Source organism: Schistocerca piceifrons, chromosome 6, assembly GCF_021461385.2.
Source record: "Schistocerca piceifrons isolate TAMUIC-IGC-003096 chromosome 6, iqSchPice1.1, whole genome shotgun sequence".
In the NCBI taxonomy this organism is placed as follows: domain Eukaryota; kingdom Metazoa; phylum Arthropoda; class Insecta; order Orthoptera; family Acrididae; genus Schistocerca; species Schistocerca piceifrons.
In genome coordinates, this window is record NC_060143.1 from 468,833,157 (window position 1) to 468,854,914 (window position 21,758).

Here is a 21,758-nt window from a genome sequence, read left to right on the forward strand (position 1 = left end):
CCCAAGGATTTTCCAGCTTCCCTTCTAGCACGGAAAAATTTGGAAATTTATGGTAAGTTCTATGGTACCAAACTGCTGAGGTCCCTAGGCTTACACATTACTGAATCTAACTTAAGCTAGCTTACGCTAACGACAACACACATCCCATGCCCAATGGAGGACCATACCAAATGCGCCGGAATTCTCGCGTCTTGTCTACCAGCTTCGTAAGATTTGAAATTTCTTTGGTCAGACGCTTGGCATTAAGCTTGTACGCGGATAACACAATGTTCCGCTCTGTCCCTTGCCTTGATACCTCTGATCCAAAGAAAAGCTTCGTATGGGATGCTGACTCATTGTTGTACGGGACTGGCAGCATACTGTTCCTCAGAAATCGAGGTGGATCAGAACAAGCAGCCGCCTTCGGATCTAAGACCGTCTCATCCTTGCCAAAAGAATTACTCGTGGACAGAGGAGATGCTGCTGCCATGTAATGTGTTAAGCCTGATGCTATCCTGTGTGGCTCCAAAGCTCAGTTGGTCATTTATCACAAAGCGTTGGAGTCTTTGTTTAATCCTAAGACCGGACTGCCTGCGAAGACGCCACGGAGACTACAGCCTATTTCTTAGCAGTTACTCTTACGAAATCTATTTCCAGTCTACCACACAACGTGCTAATGAGGATGTGCTTTATAAGTTGCTGATTGGCCCCAATATGGGGAGTGACAGGGAGGGCCAACCTTTAGAAACAACACTGTAAGACTTTCCCATCATCGACAAAGGAGTAGGAGAAGCCACAGTCACCATCAGATTGGCGCAGCATTTTTGCGGCGTTTCACTTAGTAGGCCCACCCACCGTCCTAAGGATGACCAGCCCCATTTAGACCTTATTTCTGTGTGATAGAGAGGCTCAGTACGTGTCAGTTAGTGTTGCTCCTTACAATAGAGGATGATGAGTGCCGCGTTGTAGTTCTGCCTTCGCTCCATTCAAGTGTCCTCGAGCTGCTGTAATCTTCTCACTGGGGGATATCTCGCATGGAAGAGCTAGTTCGACAGCATTTAAGGTTATACTAAAAAAATGCTTCAAATGGCTCTGAGCACTATGGGACGTAACTGCTGTGGTCATCAGTCCCCTAGAACTTAGAACTACTTAAACCTAACTAACCTAAGGACATCACACACATCCATGCCCGTGGCAGGATTCGAACCTGCGACCATAGCGATTGCGCGGTTCCAGACTGTAGCGCCTAGAACCGCTCGGCCACTCCGGCCGCCCTAAGGTTATACTGGCCTGCAATAAGATTGTATAACGAAGTGGGAATCGACCAGAAATTTATCCCGTCAACGAAACCAGCCCAGCCGTGGCACAGAGTGTACATGAATTTCGACGGTCCCCTTCTTGGGTAAACGTGGTTGGTCCTAGTTGACACCCAGTTCAGCTTCTCTTATCTGGCGCAGACATCCACCACAAGCGTGAGATCCACCATCAGGATGCTTACAACTGTTGCATGCTGGTCCCTGCTAGTGGAATGAGGTGTAGAGCCTCGGGGTTTCAGGCGTTCTGTCGGTACAGTGGTACCAAGTTCCTGACCACTCATGTCGACCCCCCCTCCCCCACCCCCCCTAATCCACTCTACATCCGACATTGACGCAGGATGGAAAGGTGCAAAGTCCTAAAAGAGGAAAGCATTACAAGGTATGGCAGTAGCTGACGCTCTTTCGCACTTCATAGCCACGTAACGCCCCACCCCAGCAAATGAACGTAGTCCAGCGGAGCCTCTACACGGACAATGGCCCTGTACGTGCGTCGGATCTATTGCGCCCTGCTTCGTGGCCCCATCGTTCATGTTTTACGCCCCATTTCCGGAAGCCTATGTTGGTTTGGGCCTACACGTTTGGTCGTCGACCAGGGTGGGCAGAAAGGGTGACTGTCCGACGACACGGACGGCAACTTCTTGTGGTCGTGTTCAGAGAATGAAGGTGTGCGAGACGTATGTAACATTTACGAACTCGACATGAACATAATACGCGGCCACCTATCTCCGATACCTGTAACCTGTCCGGACGACGACTGTATTTCCCATCAACATGTAAGGTGATGACACTCGCAATTGTCGTGCCATGATTATTGCGTAAGATACGGTGGAGTTCACGTGCCACACAACCGAGCGAGGTGGCGCAGTGGTTAGCACACTGGACTCGCATTCGGGAGGACGACGGTTCAATCCCATCTCCGGCCGTCCTGATTTAGGTTTTCCGTGATTTCCCTAAATCGCTTCAGGCAAATGCCAGGATGGTTCCTTTGAAAGGGCACGGCCGATTTCCTTCCCCATCCTTCCCTCACCCGAGCTTGCGCTCCGTCTTTAATGACCTCGTTGTCGACGGGACGTTAAACACTAATCTCCTCCTCCTCCCGTTCCGCAGGGTGGGGAGAACAACCAGTGGAGGTTGAGCAACTCCCTCAGACGCTACCTCGCCAGCCTGCTGAACGCCCGCCACCAGCCAAGCCTGACAATAACTGGCGTCCAGATGGAACCGCCAGCCGGGCTTCCAGCGATTCAAGACCCTACCCGAGCACTTAAGCCATAAAATTTTGCACTTTCGTCCTTACCTGCCACTTGAAGGAGGGAAGGGTCCGTATCTGCAACAGCCGCTAATGTTATTGCAAGGAAGGACGCGGAACCAACGATGCTGGCAGCCAGCAAAATGGTTGCGGCTGACGCCGACAGAGCGTACAGGCACCTTGTGTGCTGGAGACAGCCTATGGTGTTCTGAGCGAGAAAGTAAGCTGGTCGCCGACTGAATTCACTTGTGCACTTGCTCATTTAGAAACCAGACTTGCTAATAACGTACTACACACAGACAATTGCTTCTTTACGGGTATATCTGCGTCTGACCTCTTAGACACATTACGAGTGCTGTTGACGTTTCTGTTTTCTGTAGGGTTTCGATTGGTTTAGTTCTTTGGATTTCTGGGAGCTTGGTATGGCCCTGGCAGATTTTCCCCTAGCGGATTTTCCCCTGCCGTTTTCAATTTTATAGTTTTAAACCAGTACGTCTGGAATGAGTTTTAAAAGGTATTTGTTGTATAACGTACCTTTGTGAGTAAGCGGGAGAACGACGCGTGGTCGCCACAGTACGCTTGCGCGTGTGCTCCCAGGATGCCATGTGCTCGGTTGAACGCCACTTGTAGCCGAGTCATCTCTCAGAGTTCCGAGATGTACAACCGTGTCTTTTCGAAGGGAACAACCGGGACCTCCACAATAAAATTCAAACCTGGCGCCCAGTGATTTTCAGCTGCTTCCGTACATAAAGGAGTTCCTTGGATCGCAACGGTTCAACAACGACGTAGTAGTGAAAATAGCAGACATGAAATGCGTTTCCTCACAGGCGGCAGATTTCCCTCGTGTCACAATTCAAGCACTTGTTGAGTGGGATGAAAAATGTTTGATTATAATGGAAAATTTGTACGAAGGCAGATAAAAGTATGTGGAAGACGGCCAAAAATGTGTTATACAGACCTTCTTTAAATAAAAAATTCGTTTGTGTTAGTGGTATACCCTTGATCCCATGGTATGAGAAAAGTCGACGCCGGAAATACGTGAGGAAGGATCTCACCGTGATCCAGGTCGTGCTTCTTGTAGATCTTGTTCGCAATCGCAACGTCTATATCTCCGGAAGATCTGAAGTCACCACAGTCACGTGATATGCTGAACTGAAAGTAATTATGTTTACTACAACGACATGAGCACATTCAGAACGGCAGTTACCTTCAGCTTGCTAGCAGTGTTGTTATTCCCTGAATTTGTTAGCAGACGAGAAGATCAACAGGATATATAAAATCGCCAAGCATCTAAAAGTGTGGGTCTGTGTTCCTGCTGAGGATCGTGTGCAGTAATAAAGAGGCTGCGGTCTTTCCCGCTGTTACCTTCGCAACTACTAATCGATTTACGGCTATATGACATTTGAATAACGTCATTCGTCGATCACGATACAATGAAACGATGTTCCTATCTCTATGAAAAAATTAAATTCATATGACACTGCATAAACCTGTATGATGTCGTAAAGCTTTATGACTCTTTTGTAGAGACGAGACTAGAGCGACCAAGGGAGCAGAAGCGGTTTTAATACGACTTTCCGATACTCAGGGAAGAAATTCAAACTTCGTTCCGCTATTCCGCTCACTACGTCACTTTATTAGACATTATAATAGCGCCTGTTAAATCTGTAACCACCAATCAAATTGAGAATTCACGAGGGCTTTTGTAACGGTGCGGTATTATGGCGAACGTCTGCAGTGAAGCACTACATGAAGTTAAAATACGGGTTGTTTGAAAGATACGCTGCTGAAAATAAATGAGGGAACATGACTTTGGGCGTCTACCATATTTCATTTAGAAATACTTGAGGACTGGTTACGTTACCAAATTATGCATCTATTTTTCACAAACTATGTATGCAAGGAAATGTCATTCCATCCCCGACCGTCTGCATGAAAAGAAATGAAACGTCCGAAAGGAGTCGAAAACAAAGTGTAAACTATCATTCAGCTCGTCACTCTGTGTGCTTTTCATGCGACTTTGAGCTTCAATTACGTCTCGGCTCTCCGTGAGCATTCATCACTCCCTGACACTTATGTGGCGTGCTCCATGTAAGTCTATGAAAGTTACCTTGTGGTATCCGTTCCCATTCTTCAATAACAGCCCTTGACAGTTGTTGGAGAGTTTGTTGGGGAACAGGATGAGAAGGAACATGTGTGTCAAGCGTGTCCGACACGTGTACATTGGGTTGAGTTAGGGAATCACCGCCGGTCATTCCCTCAGTTCAGTGTCAGGCTTCGCAAGACATGCCTGTTGGCACCTGTAATCCAGGCTCTGGCATTCGAATGAATTCAGGGCCACCACCTTATGCAGCAGTTACCATATGGTCGAACAGGACACGTTCCATGTACCGTCTGGCCAGTGAGGTGGCCATAGGAAACGAGAAGATTCGTTTGCTTGTCCTCACAGACCCTTGGAAATACGTCGATTTACTGGACAACATTTAGCAGGAACCTATAAAGGCACATTTGCATGCCGTGCGTGAGTTTCCTCGGAAACGCGAAATCTTGATTAAATAATTAATCTCTGACAAATAAATAAAGCCTATGGCAAAGAACTGCAGCGCTATGTCGCTGATAAAACAAAATACAATTATGACACTCTTATGTTTAATTAGCAAGAGGTAGGTCTTGCGGAACAACTGGTGCAGGAAGCACGTATATTTTATTAACTGGCGCACCGCCATATTTGATGTTATATAAGAACACTGCGAGTTGCAATCTTACTAGGCACTCGATTCTGTAAAGAATTTATATTTATGAAAGTAAGTAGAATTATTTAACTGTAGGCTAATTCGTTGAATATATCTGTGTAAACTTTTTATGTTTAGTAGACAGTCACCTCTGTACGACGTATTGACATGGCTGGCAAATTATTCTAATATTGAGATTTAGATTTGAGTCCGCACCTACCGCAGCAGTCTTTGGAAACGATTTAAATACGAAGTCCGATTATTTGAATCACATTTCACGGTCAACTACGAATAACATTGCATTTACAAAAAAGCCATTGTCAAGCGTCTGATACCAAATAATTAAACGTCCACGTTCCAGATAAGCAAATATTAATTACATCCAATCACTATCATTCATATATAATAATTAATATTTTATTTATTTTATAAACCGCGCACGAGGAGCTTCCGTATACGAACACAGCCATCACCTTGTATCAGAGGATGTCTGGCCTCGTCTGTCAACAACACATTTCACAAGTGACAAAGTTGCCGCTTGACATAGGTACAGTTTGTCCAACACGCCTCGTGTACTGACCTGTCTCCCAGAACCGCTTCAAAAACCTGTGGATGAGTCATGGAAGGTCATTGACATCTCCAACAAAACGACCGAAAGGCCATACTTTTTTGATCAAACTGACTGACCTTAGAGCTTTGACTGCATTAATATGTTGCACTGCTTGTGCTTGGTCCAACACAACGCCCTCAAATTGCAACTGCCAGCTGTATACCTCACCAGAAAACGCTGGGGCACCGGTACTCACATTCTTCTGAGTGGTCACTGGAATGCATTTAACAGCCAATAGATGCAAAATGGTTTATTTGTAGCCTACAACGAAAGCAAGGATCTTAAGATATACAATAGGACAATGGGAACAGAGCTAACATACCGGACGTTGATATATGTCAAATGTTTTTTGTTCCAGTCTTCGATCACAGTATTAATTCCTTCGACGATGATCGGTATCAGTCAGTAATGACCATATTCAGATGTACAATATAAAAAATGTACAACTAATGGGCAGTCTATCCTTCTTTTTCTTCTTTCTTTGTTGCTATTTTAACACCTTATAGAAAAGGTGGGCCGGTATCGGCAATAGGACGCCTCTCTTCGGCCACAGATAGTACAAATAGTAACAAGGAAGACACAGAATAACAAAACATAATGGTGGACAAAATACAGTCGACACATGAGTAAAAAATACATGTGAACGATGGAGCGTTGGCGGTGAAAACACTGAAGCATTAACACGAGGGCACACACAAAGAACCGATGGTGATGATCCTCGGTGCGCGAGTGTTTACTTGCGTGTATGAGACCGGGGACCTACCAAAACGGGAAAAAGATGGCGGAGGAGGGAGGGGGGAGGGTGTAGACGGCAGTGGCAGAGGAGATGGGAGGGGGAGGAAAGAAGGTATAGGGGGCTAGGGGAAGCCTGGGGGAGGAGGGGGGGGGAAGAGAGGAGGGAGAGAAGAGAGAGGGTGCCCTAAGGAAAAAACACAGGTTGTGGAAGGGGAGGATCAAAGTTGGTAGGAGGGGTAGATGGAGGGGATGAGGGCATCATCAGGGAGGGGGAGCTGGTGGAAGCCACCTTGGGAGAGGGTAAGGAAAGTGGAGAGATGGAGAGCAGGTAAGACATGGGAATACAGGAGCAGCAGTGGACAGGCGTCGGAAAGGATGGGAGAGACAAGCAGGTGAGGGGGATCAAGTTTACAGGAGGTGTAGGGGATCTGTATCTGTTCTAGGAAAAGGAGGAGGTGTGGGAATGGAATGAGGGAACAAGGTCATATGGGAACCGTATGGGGGAGGGGAGACAGATGCAATAGATGAGGTGGAGTGCATGGTGTTCTAGGATTTGAAGGGATTTGTAAAAGGTAGGAGGGGCGGAGATTCATGCAGGGTGTACGTAGCAGAGGACTTGGTGGATGATTGATTTATATGTGTGGAGTATGGTGGCGGTGTCCAGACCCCATGTACAGCCAGAAAGAAGCTTGAGGAGACAGAGGTGGGAGCATGCCTTGGCATGGATTGTATGGAGATGGTGGGTCCAGGAGAGGATCCATCCTTCAAAACAATACAGTATTTCCTATCAAGATATAGTCTGACACAAAATGGGAAGGTACAGATAAAATAAGGTAAAACACACCTGTTCTACATCATATCCTAATGTGATAAAGCCGTAATGGCATCGTATAAACATAGAAATGCACTCAGAAAAGCATCGTCACGTTGAATTAAATGTGATGTGAAATAGGCCATATCGTCCACACAGTCATTTTGCAACTGATGTTGCTGTACAAAACATACTGAACTTCAGTAGCTACCAGAAATATGGTTCCCTATATGCTCCATTGGTGTTGCTAGTGTGAGCTTAGAGGTATTCTTCATTTACATAAGAACCATAATATGATAAAAATACAGTAGATAAAATACACATAGCAGACTTATAAATTTTGATAATTACTGTAGAAACCAGTTGTGATAAAATGAAAGACTAATATGGTGACGTGTAAAATTGCTTAAAGAAAATGTGTAAAGGTGATAGGTTTTGAAACTTTTTTGGTCAATTTACGGTGAAAAATAAAATATATGTAATACACTGGCAATAGCAACTTATAAATTACCTATGAAAGATAAAATGGCTAAATGATAAAATAACTGTATGGAAGAAAAGACAGATCAATGATCAGCGCCTTTTGTTGACTTGGCCGCCAGGATGTTACGTAGGCGCGTAGCGAACGTAAGAACTTAACCGCTAGGAGGCTTTTCGTACATCGTGATATGTCTCCCACAGATGAGGTTTATACAACATATCAACGGTGAACAAATAAGATTACATAGTCTGGCCATTCTCGCGTCCGTCGGCCGTCGTAATTTAATATATATATTATTATTGTTATTATTATTATTTGATTGTTGCCAACTTATGTGGTGAGCCCCAATAAAAATGATATTTCATTTAATTTTGAATTTACGATTAAATGCTTTCCTGAAGTTCTCCATTTTAGCAATATTAATCTTAAATTATTTGTTATGTTAATGAATGTTAGACTCGCTGAATCTTAAAACATGAGCATATAAGTTGTACAATGTAATGAACTTTTCATATTAATTTCCTCAGCTAGTCAGTTCACTTTAAAGCATATGATCTTAAGTTATTAATTAAAATTGCGGCCCACACACGCGCGAGAGTATTTTTCTTACCTCCGTTAACCATTGTATTGTAGTCAGAGTCCTGGCTGTGGGTCTCGGCTATGGTACTGAAAATAAGAATCTTAAAGCTAAGTATTTTCTGCATCGTCGGGCGGCTGTGGAGAAAAATTAATATTATGTTAATAGCGGGCGAGTTTTCCGCTTCCGCTAATTTTTCATAAGTTAATATCGCCACGTAATGGCGTCGTTGGCTGCATCGGCAGCTGCGATTGTTGAACTGTAAATTACTTGAATGCAGGTTAATTCAAGGAAGGCGGACATGAAATCGGGATCACCTCTTACAAATTAAAAGTGCACAATAATATTAAATCAGTATATTATATGCTTAATTCATACAAATATGCTTACATTTGCCAGCACTCGCAAGATGTCCCTCTATACACATTCAAGACAAAAGAGGAAGTCAAGACGACTAATACATTAACAAAAGAGCGTATCTTGTCGTCTCTTTAGATCACTTTGTTATATTTCTTTGCATTGCATTTCTTTGCATTTCTCGACAGAGAAATTATTGTTTTATGGCTACATGAGAAAAAAAAATATTATTCAGTTTATGGATGTGTCTTCTTTATAAATACTATTTTTCAAGTTCTTTCGTAATATAGCACTGGGGACGCTATACCATACAACCCACAAATAGATACGATATAATTAACGGTGAATAAATAAGATTACATAGTCTGGCCATACAATCCATGAATAGACAGGATATAATCAGTTACAGGATTATAGCGACGAATGTATGGAAATCAGGCAAATGCATACTGTTCTCGACATAAATCAGCAACAAGACTAGATATAAATAAGTGATCCATTAATTAGTTATTGTAATACGTCATCAAATAAGGCAAAGTAGGTGTTGGGCACAAAATTGCTCTGTCCATTGAGTACTCTTGTGGGCTCATGCTTCTTGGTCTTATAAATCTCCAACAAATCGAGAGCACGACCCCTTTCCGCCCTGTGCAGAATACGCATACAGCTCTCAATATTACGTATAGTGTGGCCGATTTCTGCCAAATGCATTCCCAATGCAGTTTTGCGCCTGCAAATGCTCCTTGAATCTTACTTTAAAAGAAAGGCTAGTATGATCGACGTGCAATTTGTCACAACTGTTACAAACGGCCTTGTAAACCCCATAAGCACCAAATTTATCAGAATTATTACTCACATAATGTTTTACACGGTGTTTCAGATTGTTGTTAACTTGGAAACCACAGCCAGCCTTAGATTTCCTGAAACATTTTTCTGTTTGTCGGGACGTTATTCCGTAAAATTTCATTGGAATAGTTTTCAGTTTTTATTTACTACTTTTTGCTGGGTAATTATGCGACTGCCTACTATTTATGTTCTATTTTTTTATCCTAATGTATGGACGCATAACATAATTTGCAGAAGAACCATTGGCTACTGCAAGTTGCCTTCAGATATCATTGTCGGCAAATGGTAATCGAAAGAGTCGGTGGATCATTGAGGTGAAGGAGGCCCTTTTATATCTTGGTGGGTGGCATGAACTGACACCGATAACAGTATCTATACATGCCGGCTTTCTGAAAAGTGAAAATTTATGTCTGTTACCAACTTTCTTAATAGTAAGGTCTAAATAGTTAATGGAGCTCGCTTCTTCTGCTACTGTAGTAAAATCTATTTTTTGCTGCATGCTACCTATAGCTTGAGAAAATGCGGTAACCTCATTCTCGTCTCCGTCTAACAGTAGCAAGATGTCATCGACATAACGTTTATAAAATAAAGTCTTGTCTTTTAGTTGTGGAAAATTAGCGAAGAACTCACATTCCAAATCGTTCATAAAAATGTCTCCCAACGTACCACCCAAACTGTTACTCAGCCCGAGACTGTCTTTTTGTTGATATATTTTGCCATTGAAGGTAAAAAAGTTATAAGTTAAAGCAAATTCTAAAAGTTCTATTAACTCTGTGTATTCTGCAGTACTAATCTTGTTATGAGTTAGCAGATTACGTCTTATGATCCGTGTCGTTTCCTTTATTGGGACACTACTGTAGAGGTTTTTTACATCTAGGGAAGCTAGTGTCGCATTATTTGGAATATGTATATCCTTAATCGCATTAGCAAGGTCAGAACTGTTTTTCACTCCAAAATTGGTAGTGAATGTGTACACTGCTTTAAGCTTGTTGTTAAGAAACGTGTTTAGTTTACAGCATGGCGATGACAAATTGTTAACAATTGGTCAAAGTGGTCAAATGTGTGTGAATTCTTAAGGGACCAAACTGCTGAAGTCATCGGTCCCTAGACTCACACACTACTTAAACTAACTTATGCTGAGAACAACACACACACTTATACCTGAGGGAGGATACGAACCTCCGGCAGGAGGGGCCGCGCAATCAGTGCATGGCGTCTCTAACCTCGCGGCAATTCCGGACTGCTTAACAATTGGAGCGACTTAATTTCCCTTCTTATGTATCTTAACCTGCGATCTCAGTTGGGAGAGTTCAGGATTTATCATTTTTAGAGATTTCATTTCATAATCGTTAAGCAGAAATTGGGAGCTGTCTATCTTTTTCCGTAGATTTATCTGGAACTTCTACGTTAGGTCTTTGTGAACGTTTATTATCTTATTTTCAGAAAAGAATTCCTCGGTTATCCTAATGTAGTCTTCTTCATGAATGAGGACCGCTGTATTACCCTTATCTGCGCGGATGACCATTGCCTTCTCTTTTTATAACTTTGTATTAAGATTTTTAAGATACGACTCTCGTGATTGACGATAGTATTCCAATTGACTGGATAAAGCTTCATTAACTTTAACGGATGTGTCCGCAGCTTCTAGTTTCGTCATCTTAGCGATTCACAAGCCATTTTAGTTTCAACTATCACTCTTGTAACGGTTCTGTTATTAACATTTGGAGTGACATTATGTTGTACACCTTTATTCAGCAAAGTATTTTTCATCCTCATTCAACTCAATATTTGTCAAGTTAGCTACCCTATCATGAAAGAGGTGTTGTCCAACGCCACCTTTACTTTTTACGACATTAATCTTCTGAAGCTTTAAAAGTATGCGTAGCTTTTCCTTATGCCACTTTTCTATTCTTTCAACATTATTGCTTACTCTATTAGAAATTTCATGCCAAAAACAAAAACAAAAAAAAAAATTGAAACTGAGTACTAGACAGATCGTCACATAATTGTAAATGTAAACTGAATGATTCTTTACCAACGGGTCTTTATGCATGCATCATTCACGTAATTGGGCCCTAATCCAGTTCATCTCTCTTTTGGATTTCAATGACAAGGCGAGGGCCGACCGCAGTCCAGTTCTGACTTTCGCATAGTTCGGTGTGACACCTGCTCCAAGACACTGCTTATTGAATTTAAGATTCATTACCTGAGTACTGATTTTCTGCTTCAATTTACAGAGACTTTTCACTTCTTTCGGGCCTCTCGCCGCAAAGAGATCATTTTACTAAGTTGCATGTTGGCCACTGTCTCTTTAGCCATCGGCATCTGTTAAGTGGTGCCCCCCAATACTTTGTGCACATTGTGCCCAACTTTTGACTATCCGCTATTTCCTGACAGAATGCCCTATTTTTAACCGCTTTCGTTCACGTTTGTGTTTGCCGTCTGAGTTATCAGCCGTTTTAGCGAACGACAGGCGGGCTTTCGAGCACGTATTACTTTCTGCCCGTCGCATCAATATGACGAAGGCCACTTAATTTTTACTTCAGGACCTCCGTTTTTCTATGGCGTATTTTATACGCGTTTCTCCATGTCCCTGATTTTAACTGTCTTCTCTTCCGTCTATTGGGATTAATGAGTAGTCGTGTTTAACTCCTCTATTTATCTTTGTGTTCTACAATTTTGACATAGGCGCGTATGACCCAAGTTGTTTTTGCGCCCTACAACCAAACAAACAACACACCTCTGCTGACCATCAGAAGTCTACCAAGCCATCCCTCAACCTAAGCAACCAACTCATCCCACGAGTAAGGAAAAACGTCCTTCAAAAAGTAGTTCCAAGTTGAAGAAACTGGCAGTTAATCCTTCGCATCGGGGAACTCTCTCCCTCTCAGACCTGGACTATGCTCTTTAGGGTGTGGACTTGAATCGGAGAGGCCGGAGAGCCGGGAACCGACTACCGTTCCCCCTGTCCTCCCAAGTAAAACACCGCCTCTGAGGGAAAGAGAAACTACTAAGTATCGCTAAACAATGACTTCCTTATGGACATCTGCGTAGCGGTGGATTTTAAATAGATACCGATCACATTTGGATGAATTACAGCTCCTAGTCCAGGAGAAACCGCTCTGCATCTATATGTTCAAATGTGTCTGACTTCCTAAGGGACCACACTGCTTAGGTCAGCGGTCCCTAGACTTACACACTACTTAAATTAAATTATGCTAAGAACAACACACACGCTTATGCACGACGGAGGACTCGAATCTCTGGTGGGAGGGGTCGGACAGTCCGTGACATGACGCCTCAAACCGCGCGGCCACTACGCGCGGCGCTCCGCATCTGCTTACAAGAAAATCATTTTAAAGTCGCCCACGCACCTGAATTACAGGGTTACCAACCCTACAGGAAGGACGATACTACTGGAGACGGGACTAAAGGTGGAATGGCTGTTTTTGTTGATGACAGATGACATTCCTCTCCTGTCTCTGTTGCCATGACCATACAAGCAAGTGCCATGATAGTTCTAGCACCTGTTAACACCACGCTATCCCTTGGTATCTTCCACCTCTCGATGTCTCTGGATGTAGAGGGACTGACAGAACTCTTCTGGGCACTCCCACGCCCATTCCTCTTTCTGGGGGACTTCAGAGCACACAAAGTGCTGTGGGACTCGGCTACCGCTTGCTCCAGTGGTCGGATGATTGAGCGACTCGTCCATTCCGAGAATATCTACCTTCTGAACACGGGTCAGATGACACACTTTTGCACAGCTACAAGATCTGTTTCAGCCCTTGACCTTTTTTTTTTTTTTTGTTCCCCAGCTATTGCAGACTTAGTTCAGTGGGAAGTGGCTACAGATTTATATTCTAGTGACCTCTCCCCTATGTGGATCCGTCTTCTGACTTGAATGGAGGCTGACAGGAGACCACGAAGATGTGTGATACAAAGGGTAAGTTGGTGGCAGTACAATCGACAGGCTAATTTTGAGCAAAAGGATTGTGTACAAGAGACGGTGCCCATATCACTTGTGAGATGCAATGCGCTGCTGCCGTGTCCATCCCAAGGTCTAGTAATCACCTCTGACTATGTCCTGTACCTTGGTTGAATGACGAATGTCGATTGTCAATCGGGGCCAGACGAACAGCTCTGCATACCTTCAAACACCATCCAACTACAGAAAACCTTCATGCCTTCAGATCCACGAAAGCACATGGAGGTGAGAGATAGAAGAACGGAAGAGGGCTTCCTGCAAGGAATTTACAACTTCCAATAATTGATCCAATGGTCCACTTCCACTGTACAAATTTCAGACTTAATAAGGCTGATTTCAGGCAAGGGCCATGCGCATCCCTTATGACTTTTTCAAGTAATGCGGTCTTGCGGGACGCAACAGAAGACATGATTCAGGTTTTAGCTCAACACTTTCTTACTGTCATTACGTCATCCAGACAAGTAGCTGCTTTCCAGGTGTTACATAGGACTGTTGAGATGAGGAAACTCCATTTATCATCGTATAATGAGTAGAACCTTCCTTCTCCATGTGGGAAATGGAATCAGCTCTGTCTGTGGGTAGAGACACTGCCCCAGGATCTGATGAGATCCATTATGCCATGATTTGTCATCTGTGCCCTGAAGCGAAACGACAGAACTACAGCTCCTCTCTTGTATCAATGAGATCTGGTTTGATGGACACTACCCCACGACTTGGAAGGAGGCAGCATTAATTCCATTTTGGAAACATGGCAACGACCATAGCGCCCCTAACAGTTACCATAGTGCAGCCCTTACTAGCAGTATGAGTAATATTCCTGAACACATGGTCAACCACCGCCATGCCTGACTGCTGGAATCCTGAGGTTAACTGAGCCGCTCCCAGTGCGGTTTCAGGCGCTACCGTTCAACCCCTTACAACTTAACTGTACTGAAGACGACGATACAGGAGTCCTTCTTACACCGAGACCATTTGGTTTGTATGATTTTTGACCTCGAAAAAACATACGACACTACTTGGAGGTACAACATCCTTAGCCCTCCACTTCTTACCCAATCCTTTCTCGAGACCCAGCGTTTTCGACATCGGGTTGGCGATCCTTTGTCTGACTGCTATGTTCAAGAGAACGGTGTCTTCCATGGCATTGTACTCAATGTCATACCGTTTGCCATTGCTGTCAATGTCATTTCCTCTGCATTGAAGAGCCTTGTCAGATACTCTTTGTTTGTGGATGACTTTGCAATCTTTTGTTCTTCCTCTAACCTTACAAAGACGACGATGCAGTTACAGCTGACTGTTAGGAGCTAGAAACCTGGGCCAGGACAACTGGTTTTCGGGCGTCACCAGAGAAGACAACATGGATGCATTTTAACCGTGCTCATGTAAGTTTTATCTAAAAAATACTCACAGTGGGGAACAATAATTTACGTTCTCAAGAAACTGATCGCTTTTTGGCTTTGTTATTTGTCACGAAATTAACTTAGGCTTCCACACCTGAAAGACATACGAACAAAGGGCTTCCAGCCATTGAATACTTTGAAATGTCTTACTGGACAAATAGGGGAAGCTGACGCTTCCGTCCCCTGCAGTTTTACAGGACATTTGTTCGATTACGTTTAGATTATGACAGCGCGTTCTATGGATCAGCCCTTATTTCTTACCTCGTGATGTTAGACGCTTTTCGTGTGGAGGGTATTTGGATATCGACTGGAGCCTTTCGGACGAGCGTAGTTCACAGTCTGTGTGCAGAGGCTGCTGAACGACCACTCTGAATTCGACGATGTATCCTTTTGGCTCGACAGGCACTGAAAATCTCAGCGTCACCTCAGTCAGTGGCATTTAGCGTAGTGGTCGAAGCCACCACTGAACGGCTGTTCAGGAATCGGCCCCATGCAACCAAGCCATTTGGGATATGTACTACCGACTGTCTCAAGGATATGGATCTATCAGACCTCAAAATACACAGCCAAGAATGGAAAAGCGTTGGTGTCTTCAGAGGCCCAAAGTGATTTTAAATTGACATGGTATAAGAAAACTTGTACTAAGATTATGTTTTTACAACTCTGTTTTCGTCCATTTTAAGTATAAACCACGATTTTATCGTTATTTGTGCTGATGGGTTCCAGCAAGAGAATATTCTCAGGTATTCTGCTGTTTTGCCTGATGGGGTTCTCAAAGTGCGTCTTCCGGAACAATTTACAAATTATGATTCTGACTGACATGGCATTCTTATGGCACTGGAGGGGATTCACAGACATCACTATACAACGTTTCTTGTCCGTTCCGTCTTGCTCAGTGAACTACCAGCACTTCACAAAATGTATGCAATAGATTATCTGATTCAGCTCATCCACGACTCGTTACAGCAGATCCAATACCGTGGCAAGGGGGTGATGTTTTGCTGCATACCTGGCCACATCGAGATACAGAGTAACGACGTGGCCGACAAAGCAGCGTGGAAGTGTATCGTGATGGTGCTGCCTGTCAGTCCCCCATCCTGTTGCACACCATCATATCATTTTGTGATCGACGCATCATGCATCAGTGGGAGACTGAATGGTTGCAGGTGAAAGAAAAGAAAATGCGGTCTCTCAAATCGACTACTAGCCGGCCGAAGTGGCCGAGCTGTTCTAGGCGCTGCAGTGTGGAACCGCGAGACCGCTACGGTCGCAGGTTCGAATCCTGCGTCGGGCGTGGATGTGTGTGATGTCCTTAGGTCAGTTAGGTTTAACTAGTTCTAAGTTCTAGGGGACTAATGACCTCAGCAGTTGAGTCCCATAGTGCTCAGAGCCATTTGAAATCGACTACTCAGGTGTATCGGTCCATTAGTAAACAGAGACAATGCACTACTACACTGGTGGACACCAGTTGCATACAACTGAAGAGCGTAATACGCCCTCTAACAACTAAAGATCGTAACACGGCCTCTAACAACTGAAAAGCGTAATACGGCCTACACCGTTATAAATAATCCTCATAGGAAAATGATATTACGGAAAAATATTTGTTTCGATGTCCCCTACAACCTCCCAGAGTTTGTAGGTTTAAATACTTTCCACCCTGTAGATTTAAAACTATCCAGAAAACGCTATTACAAGAAGTTCCATGTTAGGTGCCATGATATTCATATTCAGCTGCCGAAATTAAATATCAGTTACTCACTCCCAGCATTACCACCTGTAGGGAAATTCCATATGCTTTCGCCAACAACTATTCCCGCAAATAATCCATCGCACACCGTTCCAAACGTATGCTCCTTTTGTTTTTTATGGAGGATCTAGCATAGTTTGTCTTCTGCATTTGTGAAAGTTTGCGGTCACGAGAACACACAATTTTGTGCATTATGGTGTATAAACCTAAGAATATTTTCACAATTTGGTGCTCCACAACTGCAATACGTTTCACCAAAGATATAGTTATAGAGTTACGTTATCAGCGGCTGTCAAAAATTTGATTTTCTACTAGTTTCGGCCGGTACGTGAACGATATCCTGGCACTGCATTTTATGGCATTTCGCTGTTTCCTATCTTCTCATTAAGTTGTAATGAAAAGATTCAGTGTTGTTGTTATTATATTACACGTCATTAATACACATTTCCTATCGGGATACATAAGTTTGAAAGTCTTTGACAGTAGGTGATGGTGAGTATGCACTAATGTGTATCATATAAACCTAATAAGTACAACACGCGTTAATAACATAACATACTGGAGTGTATCCTTCTCCCTCCTTGACTTCTACAAGTACTGGAAATGCTGAAAATGCTGGTGCAAGTACATTCTACTCTAGATAATATTTTTTCTTCTTTTTTTGCCTTTTATGTGAAGATGGAAACAGTACCAAAATCTTGTCAGCGTGCGTGTGTGTGTGTGTCTGTGTCTGTATGTGTGTGTTTGTTAGTGGGTGGGTGTATGTGTATGTGGAGGGTGGGTGTGAGTGAGGGGGGGGGGGGGGAGAGCGGCGGGATGCAAATTGATTGGTCTTTATGTAAACGTTGTTTTAAGAATGGAAGAAAATTGTGGGTACAATTCATGCTGGAAAAGAAGTAGTAAACTTTACTCCGGAGTAAAATATACCTTGGAAAGCGTAAATTATTAACTGAATACGAGAATTACTTTTAACATCTTGTCAATTATGGATTGCGAACTACTGCTATTTTCTACAATAAAACATTCCACTGTAGAAGCTTTAAATGGGTTTTATTGCCAAAATTTTTCAGAATAAACCATTTAGAGTTGTTCACTTGTACTTTAGTAAACTGGGCCCAACATGACAGGCTGTGATGTGGCGTTAACTCGAAAAATCACAGCTACGAATTTTCAACTGTTCGTCCGAATATGGTTTAGGACACCTACACCTCACTTGATGTCGCCAAAAAGTTGAAACATCCTTGAAACCAGCGATCTGCTGCAGAGCGCACTCTTGTTTCTGCGTCGCTTGAGAACTTCAGCATCAGTGAGACGCAGCTTGATTGCAGGATAAATGAACTCACAGAGTTGTGAATCTATAAAAGATGAAAAACAAGATTATAATAACCACATAATTCTATAAACGTATCATTTATGTGCTAACGAGATAAACTGTTAGAACAAAATTGTAAAAATGTTCTGCTGTATCAGGTGCATTGCCAATATGTCAGTTCATATAGAAACTACGCCAGATACGCCGGTATCCCTGCTCACAAATGGAACGAAATACACTTCCTTCTTTCAACTATCACAACTTGGCTGAGTGCACTACGTATCTAAGAAGATTTACCTGAACCGAATTTGAATAGTTGTGACTTAACAATGCGGTTACGAGTGTCCCTTAGTAACACTAAGAAGTATTATATAGATTATAAGTACGTATCCAACACTAAGGAAAACAAATATTTAACATACTTACATCATTAATGCTGTTGGCAATTAAGAACCGAACTTGCCAATATGAATCCTCTGCGTATTTATACAGAACTGGCAGAAGATGTCTGTATACATCATCAGATAGTTTCTTAGCTTTAAGCAAAGCGATTAAAGCCTGTGTCGCCTCCAAGTGAAGACCAATCTGTAAAAATAAACGGAAGTTGTAAAAACTGATTCGCTATGTGTACTAGTTAATGAGCGTAAGTGTATAAGAAATTGTCTTTATGTACCTTATCTTCCAGGGCCTTCTCGAAAATGGGTACTACATGAGAAGCAAAAAACTGGACATCAGCGTCTTCAGCTATAGCAGGCAACATGGACAGTGCCATTCTTCGCACTAACATATCTTCATCCTCACACAGACGATGAAACAGGTCACCTAGGTACTCTGCAATCAAACAAAATACGAAAATCAAATTCGTTTCAAAATGATGGTTGGCTACAGAGGTTTCTTTTCCAATAAGCTTCAAGTATACAGTTCTTCAGATTTGATTAATTACCTTTTACTGTGGGAGTAACTCGTCCATAAATGGCGCATAGATCCTTGCAAGCCAATAGCCGAGAGGTACTCCTTTCTCCTGCCACTAGCTTTTCTATATTCGCAACTGTGTCCCGAGTGTTCGGATGTGTTACGTCAGCACCGTAACTGATGGTTGATTTGTGCTCGTATACTTCTCCAAGAGTACACTCATACCAAGTGGGAGCCTGCAAAATAAACGGGACGTTAAGTAAAATAAATACTGAAAAACAGAATGTTTGACAACATCTGTACATAATTCTGAAAATCCGGTTAAACCCCATGCTCTTGAGCAAATACTGACTGTCATTTACAATGAAAACCAACTTGGTCTTTAGAACACCAAATTCAGTACCCAGTTTAGTGATAATTTGTTCTAATTTTAGTTTTGGTCGCCCTTAACTTGTTCCACAACGTGTTAATAGAATGTTTCCAAAAAACTCCGAAAGTTTATCTGCTAAGAGCATGTTGGGCCTACTTCACTGTTGTTAATAGCTATGACCTGCTTGTTACATATATGCATTATCATTATCCCAGATGCTGACTGAAATTATTTTAATTCCGCATATCTACTACTGTATTTATACAGTAAAGATTCATTGTTACCCTTCGTAATGAATTGCTGCATTATCTTATAAATTTCTAAGTATGTGATTCAGGTAGCTCTGTAATTTGCATGGACTGTGTGATAAAATAACGATGTGAGAATACCTGCCTGAAAGGAATCTAGTGAAGACCTTTAATTATCGTGTATGACCTTTCTACGACAGTTTCCCCGGAAGATAGCCCTACCGTTTACCAGGTGCTCTAAAATGTGCGCCTGTGTGGGGAGTGCAACATAGCCTACACTTTTGGAATATTCGAGTATGAGAGTGAAATGCGACTAGCAAATATTTTCTTCGGAATTTAATTTTAATTTCTAATTTAAAAATATGAATAGGGGAGAGAATATATTGCGTCTTACAGCAAACGTGATCTTAATATAATGCCTAACTGCAGAAAGTAATCTCAGAATGACCGTTGATTCGCTAGTGGTGTGACATACCTCTTCAGGTAGCGAGGCACCGCACCAATGCGACATCGCGATGTTCATGCCCGGGTCGCAGATCATCTCGTCATCGTCATCCTCATAGAAGGGCTGCCTACGCCTGAGGAACACCCAGAGGCAGCATCCTCCTTTCTTGCACAGCAAACTCCGGAACAAGCTCCGAAACATCTACGAAATGCAAACGGCCGTATCAGTATCTGTTGAACGGCGCGTGACTCGTAGATATCAACCAAAAAAAGAAAAAAAAATTGCGATGCCTCTTAGGAATTCGAAAAATAATGGTAAATCTTCATATGTTCATAGAGGATCGTGATACGTGTTGGCGTTAATGTCGATAGTAAGTCGTCTGCAGATGATAGCGAAACCAATAACTTCTCATTGTGTTTACCAAGAGGCGAAGAGTAAAAGATATATGGCCCAAAGAATTTTTGTCTCATTATGCAGGTATATATCGACTTCTAGGAAGGAAAATTTAGATTCTATCATCTAATTTGAAGACGTTATCATCTGTAGCAGACGTAATGTCCAGAATGATGTAATTAGGGTCAAATCTGTACAATTTGTACAGAAACCAGATGGCAGTGATAAGAATCGAGGGGCCTGAAAGGGAAGCAGTGGTTGGGAAGGGAGTGAGACAGGGTTGTAGCCTCTCCCCGATGCTATTCAATTTGTATATTGAGCAAGCAGTAAGGGAAACCAACGAAAACTTCGGACGAGGAATTAAAATTCATGGAGAAGAAATAAAAACTTTGGGGTTCGCCGCTGACATTGTAATTCTGTGAGAGACATCAAAGGATCTAGAAGAGCAGTTGAACGGAATGGACAGTGTCTTGAAAGGGGGATATAAGATGAATATCAACAAAAGGAAAAAAGAGGATAATGGAATATAGTCGAATTAAATCAGGTGATGCTGAGGGAATTAGATTAGGAAATGAGACACTTAAAGTGGTAAATGAGTTTTGCTGTTTAGGGAGCAAATAACTGATGATGGTCGAAGTAGATAGGATGTACAATGTAAACTGACGATGGCATGGGAAGCGTTTCTGAAGATGAGAAATTTGTTAACATGGGATATAGATTTAAGAATGAACAAGTCTTTTCTGAAAGTATTTGTATGGAGCGTAGCAATGTATGGGAGTGAAATATGGACGATAAATGATTTAGACAAGAAGAGAATAGCAGCTATCGAAATGTAATGGTACAGAAGAATCCTGGAGATTGGATGGGTAGATCACGTAACTAATGATGAGGTACTGAACAGAATTGGGGAGAAGAGACATTTGTGGCACATCTTATCTAGAAGAAGGGATCTGTTGGTAGGACACGTTCTGATGCATCAATGGATCATCAATTTAGTATATGGAGGGAAGCAGGGAGGGTAAAAATCGTAGAGAGACCAAGGCATGAATACACTAAACAAATTCAGAAGGATGTAGGTTGCAGTAGTTATTCGGTGATGAAGAAGCTTCCACAGGATAGAGTAGCTTGGAGAGGTGCATCAAACCAGTCTCTGGATTGAAGGCCACAACAACAACAACTGTGGCTGCTTGAGTTTTCATTTGTCACCGGAGATACAGTCGTATTATTGTAGTATATACGTAATCATACAAAAT

General features: G+C 42.6%; 1 protein-coding gene across 1 annotated transcript in view; it reads right to left on the bottom strand.

Moving 5' to 3' along the window:
* Positions 1 to 21,758, bottom strand: part of LOC124803386 (serine/threonine-protein phosphatase 2A 65 kDa regulatory subunit A beta isoform-like) — a 117,478-nt gene that overhangs the window by 56,463 nt on the left and 39,257 nt on the right. Inside the window, exons 5-7 of the mRNA XM_047264571.1 lie at positions 18,811 to 18,968; positions 18,564 to 18,722; positions 18,039 to 18,180 (exon numbers count right to left, since the gene is read on the bottom strand). Coding sequence (XP_047120527.1) covers positions 18,039 to 18,180; positions 18,564 to 18,722; positions 18,811 to 18,968 — 459 coding nt within the window. The remainder of the gene's footprint in view (positions 1 to 18,038; positions 18,181 to 18,563; positions 18,723 to 18,810; positions 18,969 to 21,758) is intronic.